This window comes from Rattus norvegicus, chromosome 20, assembly GCF_036323735.1.
Source record: "Rattus norvegicus strain BN/NHsdMcwi chromosome 20, GRCr8, whole genome shotgun sequence".
Taxonomy (NCBI): Eukaryota; Metazoa; Chordata; class Mammalia; order Rodentia; family Muridae; genus Rattus; species Rattus norvegicus.
In genome coordinates, this window is record NC_086038.1 from 11580454 (window position 1) to 11606189 (window position 25736).

The 25736-nt window shown below is 53.2% G+C and overlaps 2 protein-coding genes across 8 annotated transcripts in view; one reads left to right on the top strand and one right to left on the bottom strand.

The window, feature by feature from the left end:
- Window positions 1-1658, top strand: part of Col18a1 (collagen type XVIII alpha 1 chain) — a 108467-nt gene extending 106809 nt beyond the window's left edge. Inside the window, exon 41 of the mRNA NM_053489.2 lies at window positions 463-1658. Within this exon, the coding sequence (NP_445941.2) occupies window positions 463-676 (214 nt within the window). The 3' untranslated portion in view covers window positions 677-1658. The remainder of the gene's footprint in view (window positions 1-462) is intronic.
- A 1816-nt stretch (window positions 1659-3474) lies between these two features.
- On the bottom strand, window positions 3475-21506 carry Slc19a1 (solute carrier family 19 member 1). 7 transcript variants are annotated; one of them, XM_039098633.2, is made up of 6 exons: window positions 21443-21506; window positions 15349-15578; window positions 10254-11007; window positions 9858-10050; window positions 8494-8635; window positions 3475-4365 (listed from the first exon to the last, which is right to left on the bottom strand). In XM_039098633.2, exons 2-6 carry the CDS (start codon window positions 15529-15531, stop codon window positions 4099-4101), a joined length of 1539 nt encoding a protein of 512 aa, XP_038954561.1. In that variant the 5' UTR covers window positions 15532-15578; window positions 21443-21506; the 3' UTR covers window positions 3475-4098. The 7 variants fall into 7 exon arrangements, with proteins under 7 accessions (XP_038954561.1, XP_038954559.1, NP_001030309.1 ...); XM_039098631.2 differs by having other exon boundaries at window positions 21339-21478; NM_001035232.1 differs by lacking the exon at window positions 21443-21506 and adding an exon at window positions 20989-21056.
- Between the last annotated feature and the right edge of the window lie 4230 nt (window positions 21507-25736).

The following is a 25736-nucleotide window of genomic DNA, read 5'->3' on the forward strand; positions in this document are numbered from 1 at the left end:
GTCCTCAGAATGGTGTCATTTCCCATGTCTCTGCACCTGGCAGATGAGACTCCTGTTTCAATGACCCTGCTCTCTGAGGAGTGACTTGGGGAGCTGGACAATTGTGTCTAGCACAGTACTTGGGCCCTCACCTCCTTTCCCCAAGAGGCACCATAAGGGTTTTCTTGGCCCCTGCATGAGCTGTATGACTAAGCCCTGGTAGTCAAGTACCCTCTTAGCATGCATCAAGGAAAGCCAGTTCTATCTCATCAGTGGAGGAAAGGCCAGCCCAGAGGTCCTCTGGCCCAGGCTGCACCCTCAATACCCTCTGAGGGGTGCACATCTGAGAGGTAGACCTAAGTCCTGTAGGTCGCAGGGGCCTTTCATTGTCCCATTGCCCTGCTTTCCCCAAAGATGGCGACTGGCCTCCATCTTCTCAGTCCTAGAGGTCTCCAGGTAGCTGACAGTCTGTATACCTTGCAGGCCACAGAAGAGCGTATGGCATGGCTCAGACCCCAGTGGGCGCAGGCTGATGGAGAGCTACTGTGAGACGTGGAGGACTGAAGCTACTGGGGTTACAGGTCAGGCCTCTTCCCTGCTGTCGGGCAGGCTCCTGGAACAGAAGGCCGAGAGCTGCCACAACAGCTATATCGTCCTGTGCATTGAGAATAGCTTCATGACCTCTTTCTCCAAATAGGGCCTCTGCCAGCTAAGAGGGCGGACAGAGGCGATGCAGAACTTTGACACAGTGCAGGGAGCATCCAGCCAGCACCCAGGGTCTGGCTAGGATACGACCCTGTGTAGTTCACATTTTATGTAATCGTCAAGAAATAAAAGGAAGCCAAAGAGTATATTTTTTTAAACATTTACAGTAGACTTCCTGCCCTTCCTCTCCTACTTGAACTGGCTAGCCTGTCACGGTTCCTTTTTCCTCCATGCTTGGCGGGACCATAGCTGGACCATAGCTGGGTCTCGGCAGAAGGCTGATGACCTAGAGTTACTGTCTAAGACCTGCAGACTTTGCTCTAGCCTGGCGTCTTTCTGTGCAGACACTTCACAGAGCAGTCACACGCACGTGCTGGGGAGAGCACAGGGCAGTTCAGGCTCCCCTCTCACCGTCCAGTGGCTGTGGCCAGTTGTACAGGCGGGCACCTGCTCATCCATGTGGTAACTGGCTCTCCTCATGCTTGAGGAGTGGGACCCAACTCTCCCGACTCCCCCACTTCCTGCCAGAGCAGGTTTCCAAGTTCACAGTGACCCCATATCTGACCCTGTTTCCTGTCACCGTGGGCAGAGACCAGGAATGTGGCCAGATTCAGCCTGGTGCTCATTTTTTTTCCTGAGGGCCATACACGACATGGGGCTTGTCACTCAGAGTGGCTTCTCTGGTGACCCCTGAGATCCCATCCAGAGCAGAACCCAACCCCAGCCAAGCCCAAGAAGAGCCTTGTCCTCGCTCTTCAGTCTGAAGTCCGCAAATCTCTCAGCAGCCGCGCAAAGGCACTTGTCCTGTGGAGGGACTTGTGTGCTCAGGGCCACAAGTGGTCAATCAAAGCCACTGTGCCTGCCTCGGGCTCTGCGTCCAAGGATTGGGACAATCCAATGGGGCTGGTTCTGTGACAATGTGTGATCTGAAGCCATTTCAAAGAGGCACCAAATAAAAATGACCTTTTATACAGACGCTTGATTTATATAAACTGTCTTCCCTATTACGAAAGGGGCAAATCATCCTCCATGATGAGACCGGGGAGAGCCTCCGTCCCTGCGCTTGCTAACTGGAGTCCTACTCAGGGAGCATAGGTGAGGATGGATGAGTCGTGTGTACGTGGATACAGGCCTGTATGCACACGCATGAACAGGCAAACTCGTGCATGTGAGTACACAGGTGCACATTGTGTCGGGTGTGTAGACCTACATGTTTGGCGGGTACAGTTAATACACGCGCACGGGACCATCCATGCCTTATGTGCACAAGTGTGCACAGGTGTCCGGCGGCATGCGTGGATGCGTGGTCTATAGAAGTGTGTGCACGGTGTGCAAAGGGGTATGCAGGTGTGTTTACACACAAAGGTGTGCAGGCATACGCATGTAGTATGCAGACGTGTGCAGGTGCTGGCAGTACCCTCCCCCTGGTATCCGGCAGTGCCCACGTGGTGACTTCAGAATCACGTGGGGGAGGGGGGGCTAGAGAGAAATGTCTCATCAATTAAGAGTCCTCAGAGGTCTTGCGGTCAGTTCCCAGCAACTTACAACCATTCCTAACTTCGGTTTCCCGGGTTCTGACACCCTTTTCTGGCTCCCACAGTCACCGGGATGCATGCAAGCGAGCGCTCGTGAGGATAAAATAAATTTTTACGTGTTATCTGTTTACTCAGCCCCAGATTCATCCCTTGTACTTGCTACCATGTTCTGTCTGTGCTACCCTAAGGGACTGTGCTGACCTAACAGAGGAGGCCTTGTCCAAAGCCTCCAGCCAAGAACAGCCGGTGGCTGATAGAGGGTTGAGGAGCAGAGAGGTGACTGTCCTCAGCCAATCCAGGTTACCAGGTGAAGGCTACAGGGCCTCAGGCAAGGGTGGGCAGGTGCTGTTTGGAGAGCTTTTGCCCAGAGAGGCTTGAGTACCGGCAAGTCCCATCCTACTGCAGGAACCACTGAGGGCTACAGGGGGTGGGCTGGTCCAGCAGGGGTAGCCACACACCATCTCTGCCTGTGGTAAATAAGCATCAGTGGTGTCCTACGTCAAGCCCAGAAGGGATGGAGCCCAGCCCTCCTCAACAAGGCTTCAAAGTGCTGTGGTAGAGCATGGATGTCCTCTGTAATGACAAGCAGGTGTTGGGTCAGCCCCTCTTTCAGCCTCTTTCTCGGCCCAGGGTCTGTCTCCAAGATGGCCTTTCCCCAAGTGGACCTGCAGGTAGGTACTACGGCACAACTGGCCCATCAGCCCCTCCCTAACTAGAATCTTGTTTCTAAGCCAAAAGGGGTTGCATATATGCCCTATGGGTGTCAGATCTTGCCTTGGAGTTGAAAGTCAACCCAGGAACAGCAAAGGCCTAGTCTCTCTCTGGTGTGCATCCTCGCTTTAGTTAGGTGACATCAATCACGGACCATCTTCTATGTGCTAGGGAAGCTAGGCCAGCATGGGATGAGAAGCCTCCTCAAACTGGGGTCGGTTTGAAGTATGGGGGAAAGTACTCATGCCACAGACGGTCTAACCTCACGGCGGACTCTGTTGGCTTTCAGACGGTACACTTCCCCAGTGCAAGCCCCTAAAGGCATTCCTCTCTAGGACCTCGGTTCCGATCACGGCTGGCACACCTACAGTCAGTCCTCTGGGTTGCCAAGTCACACTGACCAGTGTGACAAATCAGTACTAAGTCATTTAGGAATGAAGGGAGGGACAGGGAGGACACTGGGCGGAAGTCTGCCACTACCTCATCAGATGGGAATTCGCCAAGTAGTCCTCTGATTCTAGCGTCTCACAACAGAAAAGCCCAATGTAGTTCTCCATTTTAATGTCAAGTTTTAAAAAATCAGACAACCATTCAAACAAGCACCTCCGAGAGTGGAGGTATGGCAGCTTCACCAGGAGCCTAGGACAGGTAACCAGTACCCTGCAGGCTCAGCGGACCTTGTCCGGTGTCTGGGCTACCTCACTAGCCCTGGGGGCAGACGTGATTTGTCCTGAGCATCCCAGAGCAAAGGGCAGACCAGCCTGGTGGGCACAGCTGACCCCTACACAGGTTCTTCTTGGCAAGCAGTAGGCAACCCAGGCTCGTAGTGGCCTGACATTGTGGTTCACAAAAGCCAGGGAGCGGTCCTGAGTGTCTGTAGCAGGCTCCAGCCATTGCTAAAGCATGAAGTAGGCTGGGCTTAGGGTCCTCAGAGGCTACCGGAAGGACAAGCTGTCTGTCGCCCCACTGTTTAAAAAGGTGGCCCCTAAGGAGAGAGTTCTGTGGCCTAACCTGAAGGCTCCTGAAAGGCAACAGGGGGGCCCCCACATGTCTCAGGCACTGGGACCCCAGAAGGGCTGATTCAGGCTGGAGTGCACACAGGAGGGGCTGCCACTGAGTCAGGAATCCGGCGGCTGAACTGGGATGAAGCCAGGAAGGTGAAGACAGGTCAGGCCTTGGCTTCGACTCTCAAGTCTGCCCTGCCGTCTTCTACGCTGCCATCCTCTGGGAGCAGCTGTGGTGCCGAGGGCTGCGGTCTCCTTAGGTCTCCATCCTGTAGGCTTATCGCCTGCACAGAATCCTCCAAGGGACTCAGAGCCTGGGCCTGGGCCAGCGGCTGGTGGCGACCACGCCGGTAGTACCTCAAGCCGTCCAGCCCAGCCCAGGCAAGGCAGATGATGGACAGCGTCAGGAAGTACATGAAGTAGATGCGGAACTGAGAGAGAGAGAGAGTCGGGGTGACTTCGGGCTTTGTGTTCAGCAACCCCACCCTTGCCCAACCTAGGATGTCCCACTGCAGTTCCCCATCACCCAGCTTCCAGGTAGCCAGAGGGCACTGAGGAGTCAGACCTTGCTCCAGGATAGGTAGACCTCAAGATGGATGATTCCCTCCCCTCTCCCTCATAGCATGGTCAACTACTTACCGCTTCCCCAAAGATCCCCAGAGACTGGACCCAACACACACACACACACACACACACACACACACACACACACACACACCACACACACACACACCACACCTGGAGTACTGACGTATTCACTGCCCACTGCACTGAAGGGGCGCACCACGGGAGTGAGAACTCCTACTCTGCCCAAAGTGTGCGTCAACCTAAGCAGCCAGACCTGTGAAGGCAATGCTTCACGCCCCTTAGCCTCAGTGCACAGCACCAGGAGACCTTTGATCTCTGCTACTGCTTCACTACATCAAAACCGCTGTCCTCGCACCAAGGCCTCTGGACACCAAAGGCGGTCAGTAGGTACTGGAATCATGTGAGAAAGATTCTCTAGAGCAACCGCCATGAAATGGGTCAGCAAGCGGCGACAATAATCCAGAAACACAAAAAGGAGACAGTTGGCAAGAAATGAGGGTAAGAAAGATAAGACAACATTCAGACCAAAGAAACTAACCAAGAGCAAACGATGCACGAGGTATGGAACAAGGGGGAATTAATCGATCAGGAGAGACCACAGCAAACAAACCCTTCCCTCCCGTGATTTCTCTATTCTTGCTTCTGCGTTTTTGAGATGGGCTTGCTACGCAGCAGCTCAGGTGGCCTTGAGCTCACGAGTCTCCTGTTTGAGCTCCCTGAGTGCTGGCACTGCCTGTGTGCCTGGCTTGTGTTTTCTAAGTTATGGTTGATGGTGAAAAATGAAATTTGACTAACATTGTCTTACGTGATTCTGAAGGTATATGGGCAAAACGTCAGGGCAACAGGCCCAGTGGTAATGTCTCCACACTACACATAATTTGGAATACCCTGGCAGTCCCAGACATCAGACCATTGCTGCCTTCTAAAGGGACAGCAGAGACGAAATTCTGGTTTCCCAAGTGAATCCAAGAGAAGACTGCAAAGCAACCAACCGTGTGAATGGCTAATAGGAGAGAGGTGTGTCAAGCACTAATGGAAATCTAGGAAAAGGGGTTCTCATACTTTTCTGGCGGGACAGTAATGGTCCCCACTGGGAACCCACAGCTTCGCCTCTGGGCTCCCATCCAGGAGAACAAAACCTACATTCCCACAACCTCTAGGGAAGAACTAGAGGACTGAACACAGCCCACGGCGCTTTGGAAGCTCAGCAGTCATCCCAGGCACACGGACAGCCTGCAGTAGCTACAGCAGCCACCTGAGAAGAAGCCCAAGGGCCCGTGAGTGCACAGGAGGATGGGGCCACTCCAGGGAGAACAGCTATTCACAGGCCACAGGTGAAGGGAGTGGTTGTGGCCAAGAAAAGATCCTGTGGAGATCTGAATGTTTGGCCCAGGGAGTGGTGCTATTAGGAGCTATGGCCTTATTCGAACAGGCATGTGTCACTGTGGGCGTGGGCTTTGAGACCCTTCTCCTGACTGCCTTTGAAGATGTAGAACTCTCGGCTCCTCCTGCACCATGCCTGCCTGGATGCTGCCAAGCTTCCTACCATGATGATTATGGACTGAACCTCTGAACCTGTAAGCCAGCCCCAATGAAATGTTGTCCTTATAAGAGTTGCCTTGGTCATGGCGTCTGTTCATAATAATGAAACCCAAACTAAGATAGATCCCAAGGGCCCGGAAGGGAAGAAATGTTTTGGATTTTGACTGAAAAATCAACACCTTGAATATGACATGGAGCTGAAGAAATGGGACCCCGAATCTCTGCATGGTTTCTTAAACTGGACGTGAATGAAGCCAACTTTAAAAAAAAAAAACCAGCAAACCCAGGTTGGCTCCTAGCCACAGTCCCCAGGTTCCACCCTGGTCCTCAGTGGTCTTTGGCTGTGCTCCCACTGCCCAGACTCCTGTTCTAGCCTGTCTCCCAACTCAAGATGAAGCACAAGAGGGCAGAGCAGGCAGCTGCCTCTCTCTCTTGACTATGAAAATGCAGTGCTCCTGAGAAAACCAGCCAGAGAAAGATCAGTACACATCTCGAAGCTTGACTGGATGAAACAAGAGTTAGCGTCAGAATACTCCTCACCCCTCAGTGGGCCCCTGGATACAGTCTGGGCCAATGAATAGAACTGACCAAGCACCCTCAAGAAGAGAACTTCTCTTGTGGCCATCCCTTCGGGAAAGAGATGACCCAGATCCCTCCCTCCTGAGCCTCCTACCCCACTCCTCTGAAGATTACTAGCAAGGGGGTCTTTGCAGGGCATCTGGCATAGAACAGAGGCATAGGCAACACAGAACAGCACCAGACTCTAAAGAGTCAGGCCCCACCCATATGGCTCCCAAAGGCTGAACAAGAGGCAGCTATGGAGGGAGAGGGGGTTGGCGGATGGGGGAGAGACAGCACAATATCCTTAGATGTCAGTGACTAAAAGACAAATCACGTGTTAAGTGCACTACAGCTGGGGCCAATCAGGTTCCCCCTGGGGTTTCTTTGGACAGCCCCTTCCACTTTAGGAGACCCTACTCTTTGAGGACAGACAGTCTCCACTGGCGGGGGAGGGGTGGAGGGAGACAACTAGTGCCCTTGTGAGCCAGTGAATTGTTTCCTGGCCCAACCCTACCCCCACACCCTTACCCAGTACTGTGAGTCATCCCAAGAGCCGTTGGACAGTACTGAGGAATTATATAACCTGCTCGGTCTCGATCTACCCTAAGGGCCAGGCAAGTCTTGAGTGTTGTGGGTTCAGTCTGCAGGGAGTCTGCGCTGAAGGACTTTGGTAAGCTGGAGGCAAGTTCAAGCTTCAAATGTCAAGACCACACCCTCACTTCATAGGTTTCTTCAGACACTAGCGGCCAGTTCTCAGTGAGACGGCCGCATAAGCACCTGCTCCATCTGCCTCCTCACTGACCCACCAGACTTAACACCAAGCTTCAATGACAGGGCTGTGCCAACTGGGGACCCTTGGTGGGTTAGCATTCCTTCACGACACATGCCAACCTGCAGGCCCACAGCCCAGGGAAACCAAAGGCTTTCTTAGGTTGCCTAGGACACTGCCCAGCTATAGTCGGGGACTGTCACTAAGGAGCCTAGTTAGAAGCCACATCCCTCCTCATGTGACTATCAAGCCCATTTGGCTTGGCCAGTAACTGCATCACAATGTCCCCATCATAGATTAGGCAGGGGGCTTCTCAGATACAAGAAAAACTCTGGCTGTTGTGAGAAAATTGAGGACAACCCAAGAGGGGTCAGTATTCCAATGCCATCCGATGCCAGCTCCGAACAAGGGGCTCTGCCTAGCTCCCTCCTGGACACAAACACTTCGACATCATCCAATCTGGGCTTAAGGCCCATCAGGTCTTGACGACCACCAACAGGGATGGGACATGAAAGTTAAGGAGCTGTGACCATGCGAGGTCATTGGTACAGGCCCAGGTGAGGGCATTCTGATGAGGACCCCTCAGAGATGGCTGAAAGCTCAGCCACTCGTATAGGCCCAGCCACCTGGGGCTCCAAGTCCCAGAGGTCCAACCTGGGACCTGGACAGGAGCAGGGTAGGGGCACATGGATAGATAAAAGTAGCTAATTTGGGGCTGGAGAGATGGCTAAGAGGTTAAGAGCACTGGCCGTTCTTCCAAAGGTCCTGAGTTCAATGCCCAGCAACTACATGGTGGCTCACAACCATCTGTAATGAGATCTGGTTCCCTCTTCTGGTGCATAGACATATGTGCAGGCTGAATACTATATAAACAATTTAAAACAAACAAACAGTGGCTAACTTCACCATATCAAGTGCCCCTGGAAATGTGAGCCTGTCCAACCCTTTTACTTTCCGCTCCAAATGTGGGCCACACTCTGTATACTCCAGGGACAGTGGGTCTGTGTCCCCTGACAATGGACCACACCAGGAAGCCCCACCATGACCACATGACGGGCTTCCCTCCCCCAAAGGCACGGGACTGAAGTTGGGGCTTTACCTGTTGATGGACTTGGAGGCCCAGACCCCGCTTGTCAGAGACCACGAGTGTGATCGAGGTCTTAAGCGCAGTGGCAAGGAAAGTGTTGATCCCGAAGACCAATGCACAGAGCTCTTTAGACAGGGAAGATGCAATCTGAAAACTGGGAGGTTAAAAAAGAAAGAGACTGTGCTCAAACTCACCAAGTAAGGCAGGGGTCAGAACAGAGCCAGACCTCATTAATCATAGCACAGGAGGCAGAAGAGGCCAGGCCAGTCTGGTCTATACAGTGAGATCCCATCTAGTTAAACAAATACATTAACAACAACAATTAAAAAAAAAAACAAAACCGGGGTTGGGGATTTGGCTCAGTGGTAGAGCGCTTGCCTTGGAAGCGCAAGGTCCTGGGTTCGGTCCCCAGCCCCGGAAAAAAGAAAAAAAAAAAAACAAAACAAAAAGCAAAAACAAAAACAAAAACCCGAAAACAAACAAACAAAAACAGAGTCAGGGAGACTCCTGTATCTACCCAGGAATACAGCAAGGTATCAAGTCATACAACCCCCACCACCAGACTGAGCTAAGCCACAACTCTAAGATTCCCCATCCACACCCCCATCCAGCACACCTGTGCATAGCACTGCCCTGCCCTCCCAACGTGCACCCACCAACCAATAGCAGCTGACTCGGGGCAGGAGTGGGGCTCAGGACATGCCTATAGAGAGACTGACTCCAGAAGACTGGGGACAGGAACGTGCTCTCAACTCAGAAGGCAAGAGTATGTAGCCAGGGGATGGGAGAAGGCAGTCGGAGTAGGGAGAAAGGGAGGGTTAGGAATCCCAGGGAGGTAGGAAGGACCCAAACTCTTTCCAGAAGAGACGGTGGGCAGGGTAAAAGTGGCATGTACCGGAAGGCAAGTGTCTTGTGTGCGGTGCAGGCACATGTATGCTAAGAACATATGATGTATGAAACCTATGATATATACATATCAGATATATATATATGTATGTATATGTGTGCTCTGAAGCAGTGTTCAGAGGAGCTGGGAGAGCAAGTAGGGTCAAGTCTAAAGGGAGGGGGTCAAAAGCAGCAGGACTGGGTGCAGGTAAAGAAATGGAGGAGGGTGTCCCAGGTGAGAAGGTGGGGTCCCAGTCAACTTTAGGTGGTCTATTTGACAGCAACACTATAGGGGTTCAGGAAGGATTGGGGGAGACGGGAGAGCACCGAAGCTGCTCTTCTGCAAGGCATTCTGTCCTTACAGGGGTTGTGGGGCCTAGGGAAACCAGTGTAGACACAGCCAGGAATGTCAAGACAAGTCAGGCCTCCTACATTGTCTTGTGCTTCCCCAAGAGAACCTTCCAGAAGCCCCTCCATACCATCTCACTCACGTGGCAATGGGCACAAGGAACTGGTAGGCCCCACGGAAAAGCACGAAGGTCACATAGCAGACCCAGATGTCCGGGATCTGGAACATACAGAAAACCAGGCCAGCCTGGATGGCTATGACACTCGCGATGACCAGCTTTGACCACAGAGCCCAGCGGATGTTCACGAAGCCCGCGGTGAAGGCCGTGATGGCGCCTGGAGGTAGGAGGCATTTGATCACGGCTGAGCTTGGGTAAGCAGAACCATGGGTAGGGAGTCAGGTTGACTTAGGGTGGCAGGGTAGGGCGAGGGATGGGGCAGCCTACATTGGTGGTCTAGCCCAGGGCAAGGGGTAGGGCTAGTGGACTACCGGCCCGCTGGGGTCCAGCTGGGACCCACAAGGGCCCTCCAGTGCATACTCAGAAGTGTGGAGGCGGCATCTACGGCACCGTTGTAGTTGAGTCTGCTGTCAGTGATTTTCCACAGGACATGGACATAGTAGGTGATCAGGTAGTAGCCTGCCGAGTTGAAGACCCACCAGAGGCACCAGAGACGCAGCTGTGGTTGCCGGACGTTCTTCACCAGTTCGCTTAGCATGCGTACCAGGAAGGAGTCCCTGCAAGTGCCCAGCATGCGCTCCAGTTTCCTGGGCTCTGGACGGCCAGGTCCCGGGTGCATCTGATCCAGCTCACAGGGCAAGGCTCCTTGCACAAGTGCGCTCCGGTTGAAAAAGAGGCTCCGCTTAGGACGCTTTAGGAAGAGGGAGAGGCTCAGGCTGAAGAGGATGAAGCCCAGGGAGATACAGTTGAGCATATAGGTGGAGATGCCTCCTAGGGTGACCAGCACCTGGCCCAGCACGGAGCTGATGAAGACGCCCAGTAGGACTGCGGCCCGCGAGTAGCTGGCCATGCGCTGGTAGCGGGAGGGCTGCACCAGGGAGAATATGTAGGAGGAGTAGGCGATGCGCGCCGCCATGGTGATGCTGTAGAAGACTTCCATGAGCTGCATGTGCACGACGGAGGTCCCCAGGAGCAGCAGCAGCCACACGCACACGAAGCTCAGGCACTGTAGGACCAGGACTGGCTTGTATCGTAGGTAGTCGGTGAGCAGGAAGATGGGGACCAGCACGGCCAGGTGGGAGTAGGGCAGCATCGGAATGATCTCGTTGGTCACCTGCGCACAGGCGGGCACTGGTCACTAAGGACACTTGGCGGCTCCCCGGAGCACCGCAGGGTGAGCATGCGAGAGTCTGTCTACCTTGCCCCTGTCTCACTACGGGAGCCTAGAAACTAAGGTGGTTTTTCCAGTCAGAGGGAAACTGCAGGCCCTAGGCCTGACGACTCACAGGAAGCTGTCAAACTGTAGGGGAGGCCACCATTCACTACAGGTTCATCGTCTTACTCTAGCTTCCTGATTTGCCCTCATCTTAAACCTACATAGAGAAGAGTACAGGGGCCGGCAGACACCAACGCGGGTTTCCTCAGTCCGTATTACAGGAGGAAAGGGAAGAGACAATAATGGAGGTAGACATTGGGGAGCTGGGCATTGGGGGGGGGCACAACAGACAGCTAGGGAGGACACACAGGAGGGAGGGAAGGCCAGGAGGAGGACGAGGCCATTCCTCTACCCACCCCACGAGGCAGTTTGAGCATGCAGTCTGCAGAAGCCAACCTTAGCTGCCTTCATTAAGACCCCCCCCCCACCCTCGGGGCTGGGGATTTAGCTCAGTGGTAGAGCGCTTGCCTAGCAAGCGCAAGGCCCTGGGTTCGGTCCCCAGCTCCAAAAAAGAAAAAAGAAAAAAGAAAAAAAAAAAAAAGACCCACCCTCATCAGGCTCCCATTGTGGTGTGTGACGCTGGGGAGAGCCGTCTGAGGCAGGCAGGTATCAGAAGGCCCTGCCTCAGATTCTTCTTCACTGCCTAAGGAAGGCCCTGGCAGTGTGGGCAGGCCAAGCCAGGTGCCTTATGCCCCGTGGATGCTCTGTAGGGAGAGCCTCCATCCCGGTGAAGCCCAAACGTCTTCCTGACCTCTCTCCCTGCGTGGCGGACATGCTTGGGATCTCCTCCTAAGCCAAGATGAGTTTCGGCAGAGGCTCCCTTAGACCTCATTTTAAATCCAGCTAGTGTGCACAGAGGGGTCCTCCTGGGCTCCCAGACACTGGGACTCGGGTCGCTCTGACTCACACCCTAGTGCTAATTCAACTGAGCCCAAGCGCTAGCAACCACCAACCTTACTCAAAGGACCCAGGGGTCCAAGAAACCAGCAGATACCACGGCCAGCTACGTATGGAAAATTAAAGACCCCCAAACAGAACTTGGGTCGGTATGTAAGGGATGTGCCAAGCCCAGGCGGACTGCTGACACTCCGACGCCGAGTGCAGGCTGACCCAGGGCAACCACAGGCTGCCTCAGGCGGCTGATGAAGCAGACCTCAGAGAATCAGAGACTCCATCTTTCCTACCTGATGGCGCCTCCTGATCTTGTGCCTCACAGAGATGAAGTTTCACCTCAAATAATCCCGATAACCTAAGCACTCAAGGTCCCTTCCACAATGACCCACCCCTGCCAGGACATTTAGTACCTGTGAGGACTCAGGCTGCAAACAACCTGAGGACCCTCACCTACTCTACCTCACTCTGGCTCGATTCAGGGGTTGACAGGGTGGGGCTGAGGGGTAGGTGTCTCTCTCCATGCTGGGCTGCAATCTTGAGTCCCACTTGGAAGGCTACTGGGGAAGAGGCATCTGCAAAAGCTCTCTGCAACACGCAGGATCGGTCAGGTAGCCAACTGGCTGGTATAAGCTGTCTTCCTGCCACCTAAGCCCGGCCCTGCCCAACAATCCCCAGGCGTCGGAGGATCCTAACTGGCTGTTCAGCACAGAGCTGAGCTCTGATCTAGATGCAGAAAGGCACAGGGCAAGGGGGCAGCATCCAAGCTGACCCTAGGAGCACCGGATCGGCTGCTGACAGCACAATAGGAGACCTGTTCTGACACAGCATGACAGGCATACAGGGACCGTGGCACGGCCCAGTCTAAGGGAGAGCTGGGAAGGATGGCTATACAGGGTCCTGAGGAGGTGTGGGACATGAGCATCCCAGAAACACCTCGGTCCCCAATAGCCACAGCTGAAACGGAAAGAACCAGGCAGACGGAGACCTCGAGTACCTTCACGAACTCGGAACGGGGGAAGGGAAGACTGCGAAGATGGCTAGTCTGGCCAGCGCCTGTCTTGCAGAGCGACAAGGCAACCATTCTCAAGGATAGCAGCCCTGCACTGGGACTGCCAGGAGCCCCCATCCAGGAAAGAAATGGAGGGAACTCGGTGTCCAGGTCACAAGTCACCGACAGAGTCCACACTCTCTACAAAAGTCAGTCAGTCAGTCAGTCAGCCAGTCAGTTGGTCAGTCTGCATATGAAGCAGAGGACTTCAGGCCAGATGAACTGGAACTGGAACTCAAAGTCTGCTATGCCTAGGTGTGCACACAAACAGACAGACAAACGCACACACACACGCACACAGACAATACACATACACGCCCTTCTTAAGAGAATTCTGGAATATTCTTATACCTTTACACCTAAGGATTCTAACAAACTCCCTACAATTCAGCATTCCCTAGACTGACCAGAAACCAAACCAAACTGAACCAAACCAAACACAAACATATCCTTTTTTTTTTTTCTTTTCTTTTCTTTTCTTTTTATCAGAGCTGGGGACTGAACCCAGGGCCTTGTGCTTGCTAGGCAAGCACTCTACCACTGAGCTAAATTCCCAACCCACCACATGTTTTTTTTTAAAAGATGTGTTTATTTATTCTATATAAGTACACTATAGCTGTCTTCAGACACATCAGAAGAGCGCATCGGATCTCATTACAGATGGTTGTGAGCCACCATGTGGTTGCTGGGATTTGAACTCATGACCTCTGGAAGAGCAGTCTCTCCAACCCAACATACACCCTTCTTAAGAGTATTCTGGAATATTCCTATACCATGACACCTAAGGATTCTAACAAACTCCCTAAAATAAGTATTCCCTAGACTGACCAAGAACCAAACCAACCAAACACACACAGACACACACACACACACACACACATATACACACACACATGCACAGACACACACACACGCACACACACACATACACACACATATACACACACACAGACACACACACATATACATACACACACACACACACACACACACACACACACACACACACACACGCACGCACAGAACCAAACCGTGGGAGCTAGCTGCTCAGCCCACTGAACCACCAGAAGAAGGCTGGGTCACTCAGTCTGTACACAAGCCTTGGATATGAAGAGTCTGAATCCATGTGGTCGAACCTCCAGAAACCTGGCAGGAAGATAGGCTGTAAAGACAGAGGCCCAGCAAGAACAGACTGCCTGGGACACAGCTGGCTTCCCGACCTCCCTTGTAGCCAGAAGAGCTAAGACCACAGGACTCACCCTTGGGCCTGGTGAACAGTACCTGTAATCCTTGTTTCCTAGTGACGTGTGAGGCTTGGTGGAATGCCTTAGCCTCTGGAATCTGTGTGTGTGTGTGTGCGTGTGTGTGTGTGCATGCTCGAGAGTTTGTGAGTGTAAGGGTGTACATGTGTAGGCACACGCGTGGAGGTCAGAGGGCCCTCCTTCAGGGACTGATCTACTTGTTTTTCAAGGCAGGGTTTGTCCCTGAGACCTGGGGAACAATGGCTAGACTGTCTGACAAGTGAGTCCCAGGAGTCTGCAGGCCTCCACCTCCCCATCACAGCTAGCTTTTTATGCAAGGGCTGAGGCTTGAACTTGGGTCTTCATGTGCACCTATAACATTACTACTGGCTGCGAATTGAAAAGGACTCTATTATTATTATTATTATTATTATTATTATTATTATTGAAGCTTCCTATGCACACTTATTTCTTTATTAGGGATGGTGAACAGCACCCGCTCACCAAATGCAGAGAGTCTACAAACCAGGGTGAGCCTCGCTGTCCGGCCCTGTCTTGTTCAAAAAACAAACCGTCTCCATGTCTGCTTGGATTTAAGCTTATTAGCAGACTTTCAATGGGACCCTCTGTCCCCACAGCCTGAGTAAGAAGAAAATGCCTTCAGTAATCTCTTTACATAAACAGCTAAGTCCCTGCTGGAAACAGGTGCCAAGCAAGGTGGGGCATGGCTGGGCATGGCTGGGCGTGGCTTTTCTCCCCAGGGAGCTGATGAGCCATCTGGTAGTAGAAGTCAGCCCTCCTTCAGCTATGTTCTTCCTCGGGCCCCAAGCAGGCACAGGTTTCCTTACTATGGTGCCCAGGGATGCTCAATCTGGCTGGGTTCACAAATCAGAGCCAAGGCTCTCTGTGGGCTCCGTGCAGCAGGGGCAGCCGAAGCCACATCCAACCCAGTCTCCGACAGCCTCAGCTGCCCACATTATCAAACTGAGCGAGAATCCCCCCCCCCCCATGCTGCTGCTGCTGCTCCCCCAACCTCCCCACAGCCCAGCAACGTGCCTGCTCCTTGGTGAAGTTACGTTCCAGGAGGTAGGGTGTGATGAAGCTCTCCCCAGGTCGCAACTGTGCCATGAAGCCAAAGAAGCAGAGGTAGAACACGAGCCATCGCCAGGACTTAAGTTCTCGGTCCTGCCTGGGCTCTTCGCAGGCTTGCTTTTCTGCCACCTGGCCAGTGGGCACCATGTTGCCCAGGTCCTCATGGGACCTGGTGAACAAAGATGACACTCCACCTGGAGGGAAGGAAAAGGAGAGAGTCTGGTGTCAGCAAAGGAGCCCACAGGTAACCACTCCTTCCCAGTCTTTCCCTTGAGACCCAGTGTTAGCCTTGAATGGCTGCAGGCCCCACACCCACTCTTCAACCTACTTTGCCAACCTGAGAACCAACAGGAGGCTAATCCCTCAGATGAGGTCAGCCTAGCCCTCCAGGAGTCTTCAAGCAAAGTCTCGGCCACACAGGCCCGTTTAAATATCAACCAAAGTCCCATTAACAAACTGTCTCGCTTCGTTAAATAAATAAACAGCACTTAAAATTTTAGTTTCGGAGCCAGGAGGTGCAAGCCTTTAATCCCAGCACTCAGGAAGCAGAGGCAGGCTGATTTCTGAGTTCGAGGCCAGCCTGGTTTACAGAGTGAGTTCCAGGACAGCCAGGGCTACGTAGTAAAATAAAATTCCCTTTGGGAGCACCTCCGATTCATTTCAAGGGCTTGTCAGCATGTGGACACGCAGGACTTAAGAACAGCTCATCTCAGCTGGTGTCGGGAGCTACTGATCTAGTGGAACCCTAGGCGTTGATGGGGTAAGAGGGTCTGCTAGGCTAGGACACCAGCTGCGTACCAGGACACAACATGGAGGTCAGTTGGGGTGGCTTTGAGTACAACATATCTGACTCACGGCCTCCCCACGGCAGTGGAATGCGGCTCTAAGGGACACTTAGTCACGGGAGGGAAGGGCAGTCAGTAGGGGAGGCAGGGGAGCTGAAGGAACTGAGAGTTACCAAGGGCAAGGCAAGGCAAGCTCCGAGAAGAGTTACGGGGCAGAGCACATGATCCGAGGGACCCCACAGTCCTCTCTAGGACTCCTAGAGGAAGGGGTAGATCTGATGTTCAGATGACTACAGACCTCCTCCCAAGCGTAGGTCAAGTCCGGCCACAGATGGCCCATCCAGATGCTGACCCCGACCCCCACACCATGCAAGTCTGAGGAAGTCTTGAGTATCTGTGGGGCATGTGAGAACCAAGCTGCTCAATGTGTTTTTGTCACGATTACGTCCTGGACAGAGGCTGCTCTGGTACAGGTGAGTACTGCCAGTCGTCCTCGATAGGAGAAAGGCAGGATCTGCATCTACTCATCAGGACCCCAAGTTATTCCAGCTCACGGGCAGATCCACATCTCTCAACGTCATAGGTCCGTGGTTCAGGCTTGTGTCTAAGGCATTGGTGTAGGCCAAAAGGGAGCTGTCATAGAGTGGGGTGCCTACTCCTGGAGTAGAGGCTGGACACCGTATACAGGCGCTAGTGAGGCTAAGGGTGGACCCCCTCTACAACAGGCTCCCTGATATTCCCTTTGTTCCTCACTACGGCCAGTTCCAGGAAGTGTCTGCAAATCCAGGTTAAGTTAGAGTCACCCTCAAGCCCTGAGCAAGGGGCAAAGAAAACTCCCCAGATATAAGAACTTTGGGAGTCCAATCTCTCTGCCCGTGAACCCTATATTGAGACTGAGGGTGTTCTCTGAGTTCCTATTAAACACGGAGATTCAGGAAAGAAAAGTGACCCATGGGCTTTCAGTGTGTGTGCTCCCTGTGAGAAGTGCCCAGGAGCCCTTCCTCTAATCCCTGCTTTTGTGACAAGGGAGAAGCACGGTGACAGTAGGGCCACCCCTGAAGAAGCAGGGGGTTGTGGGCTTGCTAGAAGCCACAAGGAAGGGTGAGCCAGGGGGCAGAATTCCAGAGGTCCAGAAGGAAGGAATATCTGAGAAGAAGGTGCTAGGGCAATGGGTGGCCCCCCGGAAGCTGCGGGGGGCCTGGGACAGGACCCACATTCTCCTGGGAGAATGGAAACAAGCATCCAGGCAGGGGGCCTGGCAGGAGAAAACACAAACACAGGCTCTGTCACCTCAGCTGGCCCCGCTTCGCTTCATCTTAAACTTCCCCAGAGCTACACAAACAGTGGATGAGAACACGGCACTCAGGGGGGTCCAGCCTGTGGCACTGACCCCTCTAGAGGGGCCAAGGCAGGTGCAGGCAGTGCTAAGCCCTTCCCCAACATGTACTGCTAGGGCTGGCCAGGTTGGCACTTGTCCGTGGCAAACACGTTTGCCCAAACTAAAGCAACCCCCACGCTACGTGGTAGCCAGGAATACAGGTAAATCTAGGATTCTGTGCCTAGTATGGGTTTAAGAATCCCTGGGAATTGGGTTGGGGATTTAGCTCAGCGGTAGAGCGCTTGCCTAGCACGCGCAAGGCCCTGGGTTCGGTCCCCAGCTCCGAAAAAAAGAAAAAAAAAAGAAAAAAAAAAAAAGAATCCCCGGGAATTAGCCCTCATCTGAAAGGTCACCCCCGGAGAAAACAGGAACACCTTTACTTGATGTCTCTTGGGATCCGGGGATAACAGAATCGTCAGACACCAGTACAGAGCTCATGCCTTCCCCCATAAACACACCCGTTCAACAGAAAAACCTAGTTGCCTGGGAACTAGGAATCGAGCCTTGGTAAAGTCACAAACTCCATCCCTAAGCCCCACCCCAAGATTCTGGAACCAGCTCTGACTCTTTCCTGATCTAAGCCAGGAGGTACTGCCTGGGTCTGAATAAAGAGCCCAATGCCCCCATACCTGGGAAACAGAGAAAGGAACTGACAGGAACTGTCAGGCCCTTTGGCCTTCTCCAGCTGCCTCACTGCTTAAACTTGAAACATTTTTGAAACTGCCTTCCCCACTTCGAGAGCAGCCGGCATGGCTCTGCCACCCTCCCACACAGGTTGTGCTAAAGTGCATTGAACGGACTAGGGGTTGAGAGCTTAGAAACACACACTTCTCAGAGCTCCTAGGTCTACTAGGACAACTCCAGTGACTACTGGGCTGGTCACAGGCCAGCAAGAGGAAATGTTGCTACTCAGAATAGTGGCCTAGAGTCCCGGGTCCTAGCCAAAAATCTATCTTCCACACTGTCGCTGAAGGAAACAGGGGTCCATACTCTTGTTTGCACGGGCAGGGCACGTGGCTTCAGTCTGGAGTCTCAGCACCTCCAGGAATGAATGCCAAGGGGACTCCAGGCTGTTACCGAGGCAGAGACTGCCCTCATCGGTTTATGACACTCTACTGGAGGTAACATCACTCCCACATAGTCAAAATGTCCAGCTCTGACACAATACCCTCCTTCTCTACATCGGAGCCCAGGCTGCTCTTCCTAACAAAGCTAGGCTCAGCTCAGCTCAACTCAGCCAAAGGGAAGATTGGGGGTTCAGGGGGAATCCTGTCCACTACAGTTGAAACTGAGTATGGAAGGAAGCTAATGGCTTGCGGGCATCACAGTGGACCTGGCCTCCAGATGCCCCTGAGCATAGAGCAACCTCTTCCAGGCAACTGAAAGGAATCCTTGACAGCCCAGGTGGTGGTGGCATGGGGGGAGGGGGCACTACACAGTTTTTTTGTTTTGTTTTGTTTTGTTTTTCGGAGCTGGGGACCGAACCCAGGGCCTTGCGCTTGCTAGGCAAGCGCTCTACCACTGAGCTAAATCCCCAACCCTACACAGTTCTTTCTGACCAGCCTAGCACCTGCATGAGAGATGGGGACAGTTGGGTAAGAAGAGTGGAATACAATGGTTCACAAAACTCTTTCCACTGCGCCCCCAACCATCAAGGCAAAAAAAAAAAAAAAAAAAAAAAAAAAAAAAAAAAAAGAACAGCACTTTCGTTTTATCTTAAAACGGTTAAGTTCCTTTTAATCTTGTAATGACTGTATTAAGGAAGGGGGAAAACCACGCACCATTGCCCTCCTCCCATTGTGGTAACTTGAGTGCTGACTCTATCTGGGCTCAAATAGCCAGAATCAATCTCCTTCCTCAGCCCAGTGCCTTGCTGGAGGGCACACCTGGCTCCCTAGCCTGGAGAATGCATGAGGCTCTGCAAAGTCAGAGGGTCTGTGTCCTGCTGAGTCCATCTGAGCTACTCCCAGTCCTTTAGCCTCCCTGGAGCAACTCTAAAGATTTTAGTCTGTCCTCACTGAGAGAAGCCCCACAACCACCTTATGGCCTGCCGAGAACCTGCATACTGAAGGCAGGCAGGTTAGGAATGAGCACACTCACAGGGTGAGGAGTCGCGAGAATAGGGTTTATTCCTAGGCTATTAGCCAAGACTCCTCGGGAGTTTTAAGTGGGAATGTGGGCTGAGCCTTGGGAGGCATCCTTGTCACAGAGATGCTGGAAGCTATAGGCATCTGGGCAAGTTGCAGATACCACCTGTTCCAACGGGAAGTTGTTAAAGAGTTATCCGGGTGTCTACAACCTCTGAGCTAAACAATGGGGCTTGGAGGTGCGCCACGTACAGGGCGTGGGCAGTGGGGTTTCCTTGCAGGCAACATGTGCTCTAAAGCCGCTGGGGAAGGCGCACGTGGTGACTCCTGACCTGAGGAAGATACTTTGAAGGCAAAAGAACCCCCTTCCAGAGGAATGAAATGGCGCTCAGAGGTCCCAGCAGGCAGCCTGGGAATTTGCCCTCGCGACGGTTCTGCAACCATGCGCCCAGGATGCCGGCCAGCACTCAGACCCTTGCCCCGGAGCTCTTAACGCTGAGGTCCTCGCCTATACTCAGAATTCACTCAAGGACCCTGACACCCCACAGATACCAGCCCGTGTCCCACACCCACCCTACTGTACCTATGCACCCTAAAGACTTCTGCCTGTCTTCCACCCAGCAGACCTCGCATGCGCCTTCCACTCACTTCGCAGGCTCTTGGCACGCTGCAAACCCTGCCCGGAGCTCTGCAGTTGCGCCAGGGACTGCAGTATAGAATTCAGTCCGCTTTCATCTTCAGGATGCCGGAAGGAACAGGACCGCACCTTGTGGCTCCCTAGGCACTCAGAATGGATCCCCAGCTCTGCGTCCCACAGGCCCGTACCTAGTTCAACCAGCAGCCGGCGTTCTAGGTCGCGCACACGCAGACTACAACACCCACAAACCCGCGCGTAAGCTCAAGGGGCGCATGGAGGGGCGTGGTTGCCTAAATTGACCACGCCCCGAATGAGCGGCCATCGTGGTAGGCCGGAGGCGCAGCCGTGGAACTTTCAAGGGGCGGGGCAAACACCTGGCTCCACCTGCAGCTACGCCCACCAGGGATTCGTGCATGCGCCCTCCACACTTTGTGATTAGCTATCTCCCGGGTCACATGGTTCACGGAGGAGCGGACGATCCGCGGCGCGTCTGCCAGCCTGTTCCCTGAGACGCTACATCTCCAGACTCTAGGCCCCCCCTTCAGTACGATCGCCCTGTGTTCCCTCTCCTGAGTTCCCTCTCCAAGCCGACCCTCTCTGTCCGCCTTTCTAATAAGTTCCTTTTTCCCCGTCCCCTTCCACCCTGACTCCTCTTCACCCATCCCCTGGGCCCCGCAGCCCGCCTTGCCCGCCTGAGCCCCTTTACGAGCCCCCTACCCGTCCAGCGCTGGACCAGGTCTCAGCTCACAGCAGACTGCCGGATCTGACCGAGCACAGAGGTGACCGCCCGGCCTAAGACCAAGGCCCCTCCCCGGGTCCGCCCCTGACCCCTGCTGGCCTGCAGAAGTCTGCGCGGGCTCCGTCCGGCTCCTCTTAAGACGAGCGCCCCGAGCCCACCTGCTCGAACAGTCCAGGCACCAAGGCCTTGGCCAGCCACGGACTGCCCGCTAGAGTGGCACTGCCTGCACCTGCTATGCACTCCCCACGTTTGGATATCAGCGTCTTTAGATTCCAAGGGCACCTTCCGATTGGGGCTATGCATGGAGACAACACACACACACACTCACCTAGTATCAACCTGTTAACAGGGACGGGAGGCTGGCCCAAGAGTTTTTAGCACCCCCCCACCTTCACCACCTATCCCCCAGTCCTGCAAACTCTACCCCCTCACCCCGCTTCCAGCCGCGATGTTCAGCGGATGCTCAGCAGGTGGGAGGCTGCTGGCTGCTTGGGGTGGTGTGGGAGGGGGCGGGGCTCCCTGAAGCCCGCCTCTTTCCTCCTGATGGGTTTTGGTGGAGTGCTTGCAAGGGCAGGGTCACTGCCTTAGCTGTCCTGTGAGGCAGACCCAGAAACCAAGCACGTTAGGAGCAAAGTAGAACGAGGGGAGGGGCATGGGTCCAAAGAGGAATGACCGAGCTGTAACTCTGGTTTAATAGATCCCAAGGTGGTAGGGTGCAGGGAGGTTAGACCCGGTGGTCATCTATAGGGATAGGAGTCCCAGTTTTGACTACCTGGTCTCCACACCAGCACTGCTCCTCCTCAGCCTATAGAGGACACACACCCCTGAACTTGGGCCTTCTGTGGTACATGCAAAGGCGCTGGCATTCTAGTTGCTATACAAGGGACTAGCCCAGGAAGCTAGAGTGCTTCTCAGGCCAGAGCTATGGAAAGCAGTGACAGCATCGTGGAGCGTTTGGGAAATACAGTACCTCTTCTCTACATGTTAGCAGCATAGACACATGTGCTCGTGGGGCTGCCTGCTGTCCCACCTCCCGTGGGAGACTTGGTCCAACAGCGTGAGTCCTTGTGAGTTGACGGGAACAGGAACACATGTCAAATTCTTTGGAATCGATGGTCAGGTAGCTGGAGGAATTTCAGGGAGAGCTGAAGGAGTCCCATATCTGGCTGTGTCAGTTATCTGCACCCTCGGGCCACTTACTACTTAAAGCCTGAAGGGCGAGGCCTCAGTGCAACTGTCTTGAGTATGTGTCGAATAGGAGTCTACAAGAACCCACCCCTGGACGAGGTGTGGAGGAAGATTGTGGCTAACTGTGCCAGACAAGTCTGTGCCCTTTTAGGGCTAGTTTGTGCACTCTACCCACAGAAGCAGGTAGCGGTACCCAGTCCACATGCCCTGAGGGGAAGACACTGACAGGCTCAGCATCTCCTCCAGAGCACTGGGCACCCTTCCACCCTGTCTGTCACTGTGTTAGGATTTCTGAAGGAGCCGCACCTTGAGGGGTAGACTAGAGGTAGCATGGCCCCTGTGTCATTTGTGAGCCATCATGTGGTTGCTGGGAACTGAGCCAGGGTCCTCTGGAAGAGCAGCCTCTTAACCCCTGAGCCATCTCTCTAACCTCCCCCACCCCACCCCATGCGCCCTGTGTCATTTGGAGAAGACTCAGGGAAGAACAAGGAAGTTTCCAGAATGTCCGCTGTCTAAGATACCAGATGCTGGCACTAGGAAGGTTCCGTATGACTGGCATGGTCATCTTTGGGAATGGCTTCTTGGGTAAGCGACCTACTATTTGTTTAAGCGCTAGTGTAAGCATCTCAGTTGCCTTCGGACTGGCCCATGGGAGCGAAAGGTGGTACCCAGGATGCAGTCATGGGTGGGAGGGGTCAGGATGAGCCACGAGTTAAACCCCAACGGGCCTATAAATTCTAGTCACAGTTGCCACTACAAGGCCTGAAGTTTGAGGATCCACAGACATCTGGAGGAGCACGTATGAGCTGTGCAGCTCGATCCCATATTGTACCAAACCTTTGAAGACAGTCCCAACTTGCTCCCTAATAATAGCATTACTATCCCTAGAGGACAAGTGTTTTTTCCCCATTCAACATCATCCAGAGCTGGGGTTCTCAATCTTCCCAATGCTGGTATCCTTTAATAAAGTTCCCCCCATTATAAATTTATTTTTGCTGCTACTTCATAGCTGTAATTATGTTACAGTTATGAATCATAATGGTAAGCATCTATCTGTGCTTTCTGATGGTCTTAGGTGACCCCTGTGAAAAGGTCATTCCATCCCCCACAGGTCGTGAACCTGCTGACCTAAGGCTAGTCTGCTAACACCTCTAGTCCCTTTCCCAGCGGGTCTGTGAGAAGCGAGACTGCCTGGTGGGGGGGTGGGCTCTGAGGTTAGGAACAAGCAGTCCACCCCAACTCAGGGGTGCCTCTGGGGAGCCCTTTAGCTCCGTGCCTCCTACCAGCAAGATAGATTGGCACTTCTGCTATGCAAAGGAGTTGGAAGAATAAAACGGGCACTTGACATCATCCTAGCCTCGGGCTGGCAGGGCTCAAGAGGAAAAGAAGCCCAGCTGTCACTTCCTCCCACTGTCCAGGCTCACTTGAGAACACTTGAATCTGCCATGGTCAGATCCCGGAAGAGAAAGAACAAGACGGGCCTTCTCTATCATGCTCATTCCATCCAGGGAGCCCGGCAACTATGCTCACTGCTAATGGTCCCAAAGTCCATATTGTTCCGGATCAAGGAGCTGGACCTTGTGGCCTGCCTAGCCTTTGCCCAGAAAAGCCAGGCCTCACATCTCCTCAGTTTAAGGGCCAGGTCAGAATCTACTGGGGTGACTGTTTTCCAAGAGTCTACCTTTCTGTTCCAGCAGCACAAGGTATCCCAACACAGGGAGAAAATCTAAGCATATACTTAGACTAGGGGAAGGCATCCTTCCTAGACTAAACATAGCCTTCCCTCCGCAAGGTGTGCTGATGGGTTTTATGTCAACTTGACACGTGCTAGAGTTATCGGGGAAGAGAGAGTCTCCATAAGACCCATCTGTAGGGTAGGGTTTTTTTCTTTCTTTTTTCTTTTTTTCGGAGTTGGGGACCGAACCCAGGGCCTTGCACTTGCTAGGCAAGCGCTCTACCACTGAGCTAAATCCCCAACCCCTGTAGGGCAGTTTCTTAATTAGTGATTGATGGGAGCTGGTGCAGCCCATTGTGAATGGTGCCATCCCTGGGCTGGGGATCCTGGCTTCTATAAGGAGACAGGCTGAGCAAGCCATGAGGAGCAAGCCAATAAGCAGCACCCCTCCATGGCCTCTTCATCAGCTCCTGCCTCCAGGTTCCTGCCCTGCTCGGATTCCTGTACTGACTTCCTTTGATGATGAACAGGAATATGGAAGTGTTAGCCAATAAAACCTTTCATGGTGTCCCATCACAACAATAGTAATTCCAGCTAGGACAAATTGGGGCTGGGATAGTGGGGTGTTGTGGTGACAGACCTGACTGTGTTGCTTTGAGGAGGACTGTGGGAGGACCTTGGAGCTCCGGGCTAGAAAAAGCCATTGAGGGTTTTGAGAGTTTGGTGAGCTGTTCTATAGGAGCTGGGAAGAGAAGGATGTTGAGAGCAGTACAGATGGCAGAGGCCTGGCTTGTGACATTTCAAACAGAAGCAAAGAGTCTATGGGGCCATTTGATGGGGCCATTTGTGTGAGGCACCTGTGGTGCCTGGCCAGTTGGAGACGAAGAATTGACTGTGATGAACAAGCGACCAGAACCACTAAAGAAAACCTTTGCTTTTCTGGGACAATGGATGCCGATCAACTGGGGCTGAGGGATCAGCTGTGGTTAAGTAGAGCCCAGCATGGCTGAGGTGAAGTCTTCTGGGAAGTGTTTCCTCAGGGTCAGCACACAGAAGCTGCATTCCAGAGGTGGCCGAGGTCGAATCTCTTGCTGGCAGCCGAACTGGGTAGTGTGAGAGAGTCACCTAGGTGGTGGCGGTGGTGGTTTGGAAGGTGTGAACGTGGAGAGTGGCTGAGGCTTGGCGCTGTGTGGCTGGGTTAAGAGAGCTCAGGAGAGGCTCCTGGTAAAAGTGAAGCCCGGATACAGCAGAAGACTCCAGCAATTGGGGGATGTCAGTATCATGGGATGACCACCAAGCAGCAGCAGAGGAGTGCAGCCAACCGGCATCTAGAAGACGAGCTGTGGATGCCACAGGGGACAGAGCCAGGGTAGTACCCTTCTTTGGAGGAGCCCAGAAGACAGTGAGTAAGTCCTAGATATTGGACATTGAGTAATCTATTCTGTTAGAGCTTAGTTTTACTTTGAGCTGGTTGCTATTGCACCCTGATCCTTCCCTCTTGAAATGAGAAGGTATTTAGTTGGTTTTTGATCTTACAGAAGTCCACAGTTAACTTTTAATTTTTTTATTTATCGTGTGTGTGTGTGTGTGTGTGTGTGTGTGTGTGTGTGTGTGTGTGTATGAGTGCACTGTCGCTGTCTTCAGACACACCAGAAGAGGGCATCAGATCCCATCACAGATGGTTGTGAGCCACCATGTGGTTACTGGGAATTGAACTCAGGACCTCTGGAAGAGCAGCCAGTGCTCTTAACCACTGAGCCATCTCTCCACCCCTGAGAGACTTTTAATTTTAAAAGACTTTGGGTTTTAAGTGAGACTGTCTATTCTGAAAAGACTGGTTTTTTTTTAAGTGTTTGGATTTTC

What these genes read in the sequence shown, in the direction of transcription:
- Slc19a1 (XM_039098633.2), bottom strand. Translation starts at nt 15,531, where the DNA reads ATGGTGCCCACTGGCCAGGTGGCAGAAAAGCAAGCCTGCGAAGAGCCC. An exon ending in TTCCTTGTGCCCATTGCCAC is followed by an intron (nt 8,636 to 9,857) that starts GTGAGTGAGATG and finishes TTAACCTCCCAG; the next exon opens with TTTTCAGATTGCATCTTCCC. An exon ending in GCCTCCAAGTCCATCAACAG is followed by an intron (nt 4,366 to 8,493) that starts GTAAAGCCCCAA and finishes TCTCTCTCTCAG; the next exon opens with TTCCGCATCTACTTCATGTA.